General features: G+C 40.9%; 1 protein-coding gene across 1 annotated transcript; it reads right to left on the bottom strand.

Annotated features, from left to right (window-relative positions):
- Positions 1-3,369: 3,369 nt before the first annotated feature.
- On the bottom strand, positions 3,370-4,939 carry LOC119652063 (octopamine receptor beta-1R-like). The gene is made up of 5 exons (XM_038056000.1): positions 4,934-4,939; positions 4,182-4,318; positions 3,936-4,118; positions 3,703-3,856; positions 3,370-3,516 (listed from the first exon to the last, which is right to left on the bottom strand). Exons 1-5 carry the CDS (start codon positions 4,937-4,939, stop codon positions 3,370-3,372), a joined length of 627 nt encoding a protein of 208 aa, XP_037911928.1.
- Between the last annotated feature and the right edge of the window lie 7,723 nt (positions 4,940-12,662).

Genomic DNA, 12,662 nt, shown 5'->3' with positions numbered 1-12,662 from the left:
TACCTAGAATTCAATCAGACTATTGCGGGCGAACAGTCTGTAATACAAATTCGGGCCGTTAGGAAAACGAATTGGTCAAAGTCCAATGAACTTCTTGGCAATAAAGTGCAGCTCTCTAGACAACTAATGACTCCTTTGTCATTAGAAGATGAATTGAAAACTCTTAATCACACACTTTTAGAGAGACTTATCCGGTTTCTTAGTGGAACTGCGAACTGTAAAAATTCAGGAAATAAATCAGACGGCTTCTGAATCGTGTTTGTAAAAGCAGTAAGAATGAAGACTGATTGAACTTCCGGAACTCACAGCGTGACTATAAGAAGCTTGTTAAGTGTTCGAAACGAGACTCCTTCAGAGCGTATTTTGAGCATCTGGAAGGTCAAAGAGAGACTTCAAGGAGATGCAGAGTTCCTAAAAGCGATAAGTCTGCCAAGTTGGACTCTCTTAGAAAACCGGATGGTACTTTGACGAACTCCAAACTGGAATCAGTATAGACCTTCTTGGAAGTACATCATCTAGAAGAACTGGTGAGAGAAGTAGAAGGGGGAGAGTTGGCGCTTCCGCCACCCCTTTCAACACGTAACTGCGCTTTTCCAAAAACTTCTTGATGCCGCCAGAGTGCATGGTGTCGATAATATTTTAGTTAAGTGGATCTATGCTATGCTAACGCAGAGATTGCTTTGTGCTAAAGTGGGTGTCGATCGCTACGTAACAGCAGAAACAACGAAAGGCTGCCCCAAAGGGATGTGTTATCACCACCCCTGTGGAGTATGCTGATCGACTCACTGCTATGCGGACTAGGAAATTTGTCAATAGACTCTCAAACTTATGCTGATGACGTGGCGTTGCTTGCTGTTGATTGGGATCTCGGAGAAGTGTGCGGAAATATACAAGGTCCCGTTAATTTGATTGATAGTTGGTGCCTCAGGCATGGACTTTCAGTTAATCTGAATAAAGCCGCAACGGTATTACTTAGAAAAAGGAGAAAACTAGATTGACTTTGCCTCCTAGAGATGAATGAATTGTACAGACCTTGAACTCTACGAAGAATTGAAATATTGGCAACATGTAGAGGTAAAGTTGAAACGAGCTCTCCCAACCTATGGGGTGTGTAGACGGACCTTTGCCTCCACATTGGAACTCAGACCTCATGTGGTAATGTGGATATACATACATTGCTATCATTAGGCCAATGTTCGCTTATGAATCCGTAGTATCATTTGTTAAGATGAGACAAACAAGTTTCCACTGTAAGCTAGCTGCACTGGAAAGAACTGTATGTTTGGATATTGCCGGTGCCGTGAGTACGACATCCGGCGCATCTCCAAATGCATTACTCAATTGCAGCCCCTGGATTATTCAAATATTTAAAGCACTGCAATGAGAGCAGCTCATGGACAAATATGCTCAGATATATAGGGAAAAAGGGACGTGGGGAGTACAAAGCAATGGATGAGTTACTGGCAGAACTAAATCCAGTTTTCACAATGCACAATTTTCACAATTTTCTGTTTTGTAGAAGATGTCAAGTTACCCGGAAAAATGGAGAGAACTGGGAAGTCCCAGAGAAATGCGTGGCGGGATACACGAAGGTCTTCTATATCGCTGACTCAGAAGTAGAACAGGGTTCTGGAGCAGGAGTCCATCTCTAGAAAAAAACGAAAGGTGGGTTTTTCAAACTGAAGTTTATGCGATCCTAAGGGCAACAAACTGGGTGATTGACAGGCGGTTGAAGGGCAATCTGCAGTGATAGCCAGGTAGCATTGTGGGTATTGAGTATTCCTCTAATCACCCCGGAAATTATTCAGGAAAGCAGAAACAGTTTGAACTCTATCTCCAGATTCAATACGGTGGGACTACTCTGTGTACCTAGTTGCTGGTGGTCTCGAGGGAAATGAAATCTCGGATGCCGTAGCAAAAGAGGGTTTAGTCTCCTTCATGACGGACTAAGTGTGTCCATAAACTGGGACCAAGCTTCCCATAACTACAGGTGGTTTAATGCTATTAGACATACCAAGCTTTGTCGTAAAGCAGGAAGACTTGCAGAGGTATTGTTGGCAATTTATGAGACCATAATTCATTAGCTGGACTTATATTCAGAGTAGGAATTGTACAAGATGATACGTGTTATTTCTGTAATGAAGAAGCGGAATCCACAAAACATTTCCTATGTGAATACTCCTCCTATGGACACATCAAGTATCACATCCTTGATGTTGATGTGCTTCCATTGTAACGGGTGTAATTACTTCCACTAACGGCAATCCTGCGATACATAAATGAATCCGGGATATTTCGCTGAACGTGGGGAGTCGAGTACAATGGGTCGCTACCATATGCGTGCTCAAAAGCTATAAAAAGCTTCTCTCCACCAGAAACACACGCATAGCCACACATAAACTGCTTTTTATTAGTTTTGACATTAGTTGTAAAGGGGGAGAGGAGAGGGCTGGAAAGTGAGCATGTATTTAAAAGCGTCATCAGAAACTAACCAAACCGAAAATTCTGAAAAAAATCATGAATAATAAAAATAATAATCGTTGGCGCAGCAATCCATGTTGAATCAGGGCCTTGAAGTGTGTTAGAGCACATCGTAACGATACATTACAGTACACTGTAGGAGGCAATGTGGTCAGCATTGCGCTCGCTCGAGATTGTTACCCTGATTTGACTCAGATACTCATTCACAACTAAGTCGACCGATTTTCAGACAAACATACCTTTGTTTTGCTAATGCTGACGGTGTTACTTCTTTTTAAGTTGCTTTCGTACCCGAGGTATATTATCTGCTTAAGATGGTAGCTATTTCATGCTAATAATAAAATATCACCTGGTCGACAAGCAGTACTATTACTTTTTGTTCAGCTGATTTTTTAATCATTTGTATTTCTGACTGCCAAAAGAGAGTCACAAAACTTTTCCATATCTGAAGGATTTAACTTCTGAATTTTGACGTGTTCGGTTGACATTTATGACAATATTCAGGTGAGCGGCGTATGAATCAGGCAGAACATAACCAGGGCTAAATTTAATATGGTCTTTCTCTTGTTTTAGTTTTCAATGCATCCAAAGCTATGGCTTGACACCCTTTTCAACTCCCAGAATATCTGCAAGGACAAATAAACTTTGCTGTTCAAAGAATAGCCCTCTTCCTGTATTTTATTGATCTCCTGGATAACACAATGAAAACTAGAAGACTCCATTTTCGATAAATTACATTCTTAAACTTTATTTGTTTCCTCTTATTATATTCTGTTTTGTTTAACTTTACAATTACGTACGCGTTTCTTTTGTTGCATTGGGCATGCCATCCCGATCCTTGGTAGTTAGTCGAAGCGATGTCGGTTGATTGGGATGGCTGGCTGAATATTATTGCTGCAGTTGATTGGAAGACGAATAGTTTCTTGATCGGATTATGTTCATATGAATTTCGGATGATGCTGTGGAATGCATGTACGGTGGTAAATCGACCCCATCGCTTACTTTACAGTTCATTAATTGGTATGGACAGCAAGACTGTAAGGATAAAAACAAGCAGGTGTCACTGATTCTTTACAGCAATTTCTCTGTGGCTAATGAATAGGATGTGACAAAATTTTGAATTTTATTCAAAATGATAATGTTAAGAGAGTTGTCTGGAGTTCGTTTTTAAATAGAATCCCGAATGATGTGGGGCTGGGAAGTCGTAGGTGTTTTCCTTACCGTCAGTGTCTTTTTGAATGCGGCTCGAAACTCTCGATTGAAATATGCGTAGATAATTGGATTAAGGGCTGAGTTGAAATAACCTATCCAAAACAGTATTCCAACGACGATTTTTGGTGTTTCACACTCATCACATAGGGAACTCGTTATATACCTGACAATGGGGTAGATGTAGAGGTAAGTACGTAGGAACATGTGCTCGAAAACAATACATGACATGAATTTTTATGAACTTACCATAAAAGCCATACCAGCATAGAAGGAACGCACTCATGATAATACCAAGTGTACGTACAGCCTTTCTTTCCCTCCTCATAGACGATATTGTAGTCTGCTCCATTTGAACACTTGGTCTGGGAATTGGGATGTGATTGATCTGTAGATGTTTGTCTAGAAGGAGTGCAGCCACCTTGGATCTAGGTTTCGGAATTGAGTTTTTCAATATAGACTCCATTATTGAATGTAAGAGGATTACATACCTGTACAGCATCCTCTCTTGCCTATCGGCCTCCTGATATATTTTGTAGTACATTGAAATCATGACAATTCCTGGTAGCCAAAAACTTACCGATGAGCTAATGATTGCATATGATTTGTTAACCTTAAATTCACATATCTGGAAAAAAGTGAATAATCGTTCAGAACTTTGATTATATACCATATGTATATAATATTATTAGAAGAGAAAGCGTTTGGGTTTATCCGGAAGACTTAATCATTAGTTGTTGCTCAGTTTAATTAAAAACGAAGTTTCATATTTGTAGGTAATACACCAACTGAGCGAACCTCAAAGCAATTAGTGGTTCAAAGTACTGTTCGTATGGTTCAACCTGAATTTCACAATACAGGCCTCATTAATATTCAGCGTTCTAAACAGGAAGCTGTATAGTTGGAAAGGATACTTTCCACTTGAAGTTTTTAACAGGCAAGTAAGGATGGAGACAGTATTCAGGTGATATGTCAGGTCAATGTCAGAGCATTTTTTCAACACGTCACACGAAATAGCTTTTGAAAATAACTAGAGTGCGCGGAAGAGCTTTGCCTTGCCTTGCCTTTACTCAGTTTCATAAGACAGGAGAGTGCATTCAGTAATATGTAGTTTTATTTTTTTTGTTTTTTTTCCATTATAACACTCCATAGCTTTCCCAGCGGCATACTTTCTACATTTAACAGCCTTGTGCTCTAACCACACGGCTATCGGGACACATACATAATATATTTATGCATGTACTTGCATTACGCTCGCCACGACCTATGATTCTTATGCCAATGAATTATATGGGTCGCTTCTTCTAAACCGGGTGGTGGAAACATGTCATCGCATAATGAAATTGCGACTATCTATTATAAAAGGCCATCCAAAGTGGCCGAAAATGACAAAAAGGGGTGAACTATCTCAAACACTTAAAAAGATGGCGATCGTGCTCCGCCGACACGTCTCTGCACGCCTCTGTGCTAGCCAGGCTCAAAAATGTGGCAAGGTCCTTCGAACACTTCGGTTCTTCACGTATCATTTTACAAAATCAACACCACTTGTCTTCTCCGATGCATGGGTGTGTACTGGGTCTTGAAAAATAAACGAAAATAGGATTCGTGCGAGCCTAACGAACTAAACAACTTATATACATGAGAATGATTTGAGTCAAATAAAGATATGAGGAAAATATAAAAATAATAAAATAAAAATAATAAGGACAATAGAAAAAAATATAAATTCAGAAAGAAAATATTCAGTGATCGCCGAGAATTTTTCGATAGACAACATTGCGTCGATCCCTTCACCCCGGATTGCGGATTTTTTAAAGCGGTTTACTATATATATATGTGGTACGTAGAGTATAATTAGAGCGACGCTCATTAAGTATGGGGAACCCCCAGACAATCACATCTGGTCATTGCATTAAGTATGGGGAACCCCCAGACAATCACATCTGGAAACCATGAGTAAGTGGGTCACGCAAGTACAGCATGTACCTAGCAGTAGATGTGAGCGCGTGGGGGTAATTAGATTTAGGATATAAATAGAATGCATTGTAATAAATCATCAGTAGCTATCACACCATCATCCTGTACGTACGTAATACTTTAAGCGCGTTAAATCAATAAAACACTTTTAGTTTAACCAAACTATCATTCTTTTAATACTATCTCCTGGATCCATAAACCCTACATGGGCGCTCGTCCTAAGGTAGTAAATTAGAAGTTTGATTAATATTCGCGTTGATTGGTGCACAAATCTTCGCGAATACCGTAATCTCTCCTTGGTGGAGCATTTCTCCTAAGTGGAGCCGTCATATCTCCTTAGTGGAGCAATAAATCTCCTTGACGTGGAGACCTCCTTCGTGGAGCAGCAAGTGAATACTCGCGAGTTGTATAAAAGTTAAATAATAGTGTTCGTTTAATAGCCAATATACGTGAAAATAGATGTGATTATCGTGCTAAAAGTGGTTTCTGTGAGTGCGAAAAAACTAAAAATCACGATTGAAAATCAAAAGAAATCGATAATCGCCCCGTCGCGCTTCCAGCCTCCAAGAAGCACCAAGCCAACAACAATGACACATCAACAGCTTCTTCAGCAGGAACAACAGCGTCGTGAAGAAGCCGAGCGACAAGCTAACGAGCTCTCATTCGCCTTAGCCGAACTTAGACAGCAATTTCAAGCGATGCAGGCAGAACGCAGCAACGAAGCTCAAAGCAATCGAGAATTTTTGGCTCGAGTGCAGCATGAACGCGAATCATGGATAAACGAGCGGCGTCTGCTGTTGAATAAACTCGCGGCAGAGCAGGCTACAGCGGCAGCAGCAGAACGAGCAGCGGCGGCAGCAGCCGCAGCAGCAGCAGCAGCGTCGGCTGTGACAGAGCAGGCGGCGGCAGCAACAGCAGCAGCAGCGACGGCCGGGACAGAGCAAGGGACGGGCGCAGCCTCAACTCCAACACAGGATCAATCGAATTCTATGGTCACAGCTGAAGCTACTCATATAAATTCTATTGGCATCCTCACGGCGAACAACAATCAGGAAAATCGCCATGATGCCAACGGTTCTGGATTTTCACCGGTCGCAGACAACCGGGCGATGTATTCGCAGCTTAATCGAATACCAACAGGCAGCATGTCTGACGCAGGAACAATATTATCCGATTTGCAGCAAGTCCTTAGGCGCGTACCACTATCAGTCTCTATGGAACAACTGCAGAAATACAGTGCTGATTCTCCAACCCAGTCAGTTCGGGCGTGGATCGTTAGAGTCGACGAAGATGCTACAATTCATGCTTGGTCTCCCGTAGAGAAGTTCATAGCGGCAAAAAGAGCACTAATAGGTACCGCTCGGAAATGGCTCGATGGTCAAAAAGGCATAATATCATGGGAAGAGTTGAAAACACGTATGATAGAATCCTTTGGAAAACGTGTCAAATCTTCAGACATACATGAAGCTCTAAGCAAGCGGAAGAGAAGAAGAGATGAGACTATTTTGGCTTACGTTCAAGAGATGGAACTACTAGCATCTCAGGCTAACTTGGACGAAGACGAGATAAGGCAATACATCGTCAATGGTGTAACGGATGACCAATCTATTAAATTGACACTTATTAGTGCTTCATCTCGCTTGCGATTCATGGAACTACTTGAGTCTCATGAAAAAATGAAAGCTCGGAAGTCGGAGGAGCATAATCAACGTCGGCACCACCATAGACAAGGTACAAAGCGTTGTTATAACTGCAACAAGTACGGGCACCTCCGAAAAGACTGTACCGAGGCAACTTTAGAAGCAACCCGACCAGGTCTAGGACAATCAGGAGTCCAGGAACGACCTTCTAATTTCAAGGAGGGCCTAAAGGCCAATTCTCGAAACTTCGTCCAGTACAAAGGAAAAACACAAAACAATTCTGCACCTAAAATCAACCACGTGCAATACAAAAGTGGTAATCGCAGTCGGATTACAGCATACATTGGGGGAATTATCGAGAACTGCCAAGTCGACAGTGGCGCAGATCGCAATGTAATGAGAGAGGATTTTTACAAACGCATCGAAGATCGTTTCCCATTGAACAGCGAACAAGGAACACTCAGCGGAGCTGGTGGCCTTATTCGGACATTGGGAAGCGTAAGGATACCAACGGTGATCAATGACACGGAGTACATACTAAAATATACCGTAGTGCCAGAAGAAAATTTACCATCCAGAATCCTCTTAGGTGATCCTATACTCGACGTTGCCAGGGTTTTTCTCAGTAAGGAAGGACCACAAATAGAACCAATCATCGGCAACGACTTCGTACAACTTATTGAGGAAGAGTTAAGCGAAGCTAAAGATGGGGTCCGTCAAGCAAATATCAAGGTACCAGAGGCAAGGAGGGAGCAAATTAGGCAGTTATTAGAAAATTATTCTGCAAATATGCCTCCTCAAACCTCGGTTAAAATGTCAATTAGGCTAAAGAACACCCAGCCTATTGCATGTCGACCGAGGCGCCTATCTCCAGCCGATGAAGTCGATGTCAAAAAACAACTTGAGGAATGGACAAGAAAAGGCGTAGTAGTTCCTGGAATTTCCGAATATGCGAGTGCTATTGTCGTTGCTCGTCGAAAAGACGGACGCGCTAGGATATGCATCGATTATAAGCCTCTCAACAAAGTCGTCGAACGTGAACAACAACCAATGCGACTTATAGAAGATGCCGTAGACTCAGTTGCGAACTCCGTGGTGCGCTCCACGCTGGACCTCCAAGATGGCTTCTTTCATGTAGAAGTATCTGAGGAGAGTCAGAAGTACTTGTCCTTCGTCACTCCATGGGGACAATACATCCCGAAAAGAGCTCCTTTCGGCTTCTGCAATTCACCAGCTGCATTCCAAAGGTTCATACTGAATGTTTTTCAAGAACTCATCAATGAAGGCATAATGGAAATCTACGTGGATGACGCCTTTGTGAAAGCTGAAGACGAGGATCAAGCAGTGGAAAGATTGGCACGTGTGTTAGAGGTAGCGCAAAAGAATGGAATTCAATTCAATTGGAAAAAATCTCAGCTTCTACAGCGGAAAGTAGAGTTTCTCGGATACATAGTAGAGAAAGGAACGATCACGCCAGGACCAGCTAAAATGGAAGCCTTGCTAAACTATCCTCAGCCAAGAACAACCAAACAGTTACAACGCCTGCTCGGGCTTACGGGATATTTTAGAAAATTTGTTAAGGGGTATGCAACCATCGCAAAGCCTCTTAGCAATTTGTTACGCAAGGATGCCACCTTCAAATGGGGACCAGAACAGGAGAAAGCCTTCTTGCAATTGAAGCACGTTCTGACGAGCGAACCCCTCCTCCAACTATACAGGCCAAATCGTGAAACGGAGCTGCATACCGACGCTTCAAAGGATGGCTATGGTGCGATTCTACCCCAGAAGTGTCCTGAGGACAATGCTTTCCATCCAGTCTACTACATGAGTAGAAAAACTACCCCGACGGAACGCAATTACCATAGTTACGAGCTAGAAACCTTAGCAATAGTGAGAGCATTGGAAAAGTTCCGCATAAACCTGCAAGGAATTAAATTCAAGATAGTAACGGACTGTTCCGCTCTACAAATGACACTGAACAACAAGGAGCTGAAAACGAAATTCGCAAGGTGGATCATGTTCCTTGAGCTATTTGATTTTAAGATAGAACATCGATCAGCTCAAAGGATGCAACACGTCGACGCTCTGAGCAGACAGGATTCAATACTTCTCATACATGATCCCCTGTTGGATAGGATCAAACGAGCACAGCAACACGACGAAAAATTGCAATTAATTCGCAAACTTCTTAACGTAGGTCCATACAAAAATTATACCCTGGACAACGACCTGCTCTACGAAAAGAAAAGCGAAAAATTGCTGTTAGTTGTGCCAAAAGGAATGCGATATGACATCATTCGGCAAGCTCACGACATCGGTCATTTTGGCACAAAAAAGACAATGGAAAAATTGCAAGAAGAATTCGCATTTGAAAATATGAAAAAGCATGTAGATCATTATATTAACAACTGTGTCACCTGCATTTTAGCTTCAAGAAAGAAAGGCAAACAAGAGGAGCTACTCAAACCAATCCCTAAGGAAGAGGCTCCCTTTCACACCTGGCACATAGATCATGTAGGTCCACTACCATCCACGAACAAGAACTACAAATACCTATTTGTGATTGTGGATGCATTCACAAAATATACATGGATTTTTGCCACAAAAACCAAAGGAACCAAAGAAGCCCTTGGAAAACTTTCCATATTGCAACAACATTTCTGCACTCCGACACGCATCATCGCCGACAGAGCAAGAGGGTTCGATTCCAAGGATTTCGACGAGTTTTGCGAAGAAAACAAGATTGATCTACATCTTATTACAACCGGAATGTCTCGAGGAAATAGCCGAGTTGAACGCGTTATTCAGGTAGCAAACGCCGTATTCTCCAAAGTTTCTCTCGGCCAACCTAACAAATGGTACAAGTTCATAAGGAGAGTTCAACACGCCATAAATGGGACACATCATCGTTCAATAAATGCCACCCCATTTGAGCTTATGTTTGGTGCCAAATTAAGAATGCCTGAAGATATGGAGATCATAAAGTATATAGAAGAGGCCAAACAAGAAAGGTTCATAGATACAAGATCAGAACTCAGAAAAAGGGCAGTAGAGCAAATTAAGAAAACACAGGCTGAAAATAGCAAAAACTTCAACAAAAACCGCCGACCACCTACCAAGTATTCAGTCGGAGACGTCGTAGCCATCAGAAGAACCCAACGAGGACCAGGTCTAAAAATAGCCATCAAGTTCTTAGGACCATACAAAGTGGTAAGAGTAAAGGACAGCGATAGGTATGAAGTTGAAAGGATCGGTGAAGTCGAAGGACCAATATTAACAACAACCGGAGCAGACTACATGAAGCCGTGGCGTGGGTTTGCTGATGACCTCGAACCCGATGACGACGAAGAAGATGAAGGCGAACACAGTATCTCAGTAGATCGAGAAATCGCGTGAAATAATTAAAATGTCTTTATAATATCCCTATTATACGACATGTTTATAATATATAACTCTTAATTATTTACTGTAACTTCTATTTTTGCACTTAGTTCTACTCCTATATTTATGATATGTAACTTCCTTTGATACTATAATTCTTGTTTTGATTACTGTATTTTATTTATGAGATGTATTCATGTTTTGCATATCATGTATTTTAATCTCTAATTAACATCTTATTAATCTTGATGGATTCACAGAATTATGTGTATACGTATGTAATCGTTGTAATATGTGTCTGTCGTATGATATGAATGTTTATTGTATTACATCACCAGGGACTGGCGATATGTCAGGAATGGCCGTGTGGTACGTAGAGTATAATTAGAGCGACGCTCATTAAGTATGGGGAACCCCCAGACAATCACATCTGGTCATTGCATTAAGTATGGGGAACCCCCAGACAATCACATCTGGAAACCATGAGTAAGTGGGTCACGCAAGTACAGCATGTACCTAGCAGTAGATGTGAGCGCGTGGGGGTAATTAGATTTAGGATATAAATAGAATGCATTGTAATAAATCATCAGTAGCTATCACACCATCATCCTGTACGTACGTAATACTTTAAGCGCGTTAAATCAATAAAACACTTTTAGTTTAACCAAACTATCATTCTTTTAATACTATCTCCTGGACCCATAAACCCTATATACACTCGCTAGAAAAAATGTGCGTACACTAAGCAGTTCCTGGTTATTCGTTAGTAAAACACACGAATAAATTAGTTTTTTAAAAACATTTTATTGTTTGCATATTGCTTGTGGTCTTCTTGCTTTGATAAGGCCACTTTTACGAAATTAGAATTCAAGGAAACTGAAATAAAAAAAGGGAAATAAGAAAAGTCACAAATGTTCAGTAGAAAAAGTCTGCGTACAGCCACATAATTAGGTGATTCCCCGAAATATAAATCCTTGCCATTTGGAGTAAATTGATTGTGAGTTATTGGTTTATGGCTGTGTTTGAAGTGTGAAAAATAAGGACGTTTTTTCGTTATTTTGTGTGTATAATTGTTATTATGGAATTGAAGCGAAAAGAGATTTGTGTAAGTGAAAGAAAAGTTATAATAAAATTATGGGAAGAAGGAAAAAGTTTCCGCGAAATAGCCAGGATAGTAGGAAGGCGACATTCATCTGTTCAAAGGGTAGTTAACAACTTTAAATCGACGGGAATAATAACATCGAAGCCACGATCTGGTCGCCCATCGAAGTTGTCGATTAGGGAAAGGCGAAGTATTATAGGTTCGGTGAAAAAGAATCCACGAATAACTGCACCACAAATCGCGAAAGATATTGAACTTAAGTTCAACAAAAAAATTTGTGCTGATACTGCACGGAAAATACTCAAGAGAGCAGGTTACCATGGGCGAGTTGCACGTAAGAAACCATTTATTTCATTAACTAATAGGCGAAAACGAATAAAATTTGCGAATAAGTACGTAAACCAATCAAATGAATTCTGGGAAAATGTGCTTTTCTCAGATGAAAGTAAATACTGCATTTTTGGAATAAAAGGAAGAAAAATAGTATGGAGAAAAGCATGTACAGCATTGAATAAAGAAAATTTGATGCCAACGGTAAAGCATGGTGGTGGCGGAATAATGATTTGGGGGTGTATGGCAAGTGGTGGCGTAGGAAATCTGCAATTTATAGAGTCTACCATGGACAAATATGACTACCTAAATATTTTAAAACGTAATTTAAAACAAAGTGCTGAAAATTTACGCCTGGGTGACGAATTTTATTTTATGCATGACAACGACCCTAAGCATACGGCTGAGGTTAATAAGCTGTGGCTATTATATAATGTTCCCAAACAGTTACATACACCCCCACAATCGCCAGATTTAAATCCCATAGATCATCTGTGGGATTTATTAGAACGCAGAATTCGCCAATACGATATAACTTCAAA

The sequence above is a fragment of the Hermetia illucens genome, chromosome 3 (genome assembly GCF_905115235.1).
Source record: "Hermetia illucens chromosome 3, iHerIll2.2.curated.20191125, whole genome shotgun sequence".
Lineage (NCBI taxonomy): Eukaryota > Metazoa > Arthropoda > Insecta > Diptera > Stratiomyidae > Hermetia > Hermetia illucens.
This window is presented reverse-complemented; position numbering and strand designations above follow the sequence as displayed.

Bases quoted from the DNA above. Each gene is read 5' to 3' on its own strand.
- LOC119652063 (XM_038056000.1), bottom strand. The intron at 4,119-4,181 runs GTATGTAATCCT...TCCGAAACCTAG, and splicing joins CAAGAGAGGATGCTGTACAG to ATCCAAGGTGGCTGCACTCC. The intron at 3,517-3,702 runs GTAAGGAAAACA...TTATCCTTACAG, and splicing joins CATTCAAAAAGACACTGACG to TCTTGCTGTCCATACCAATT.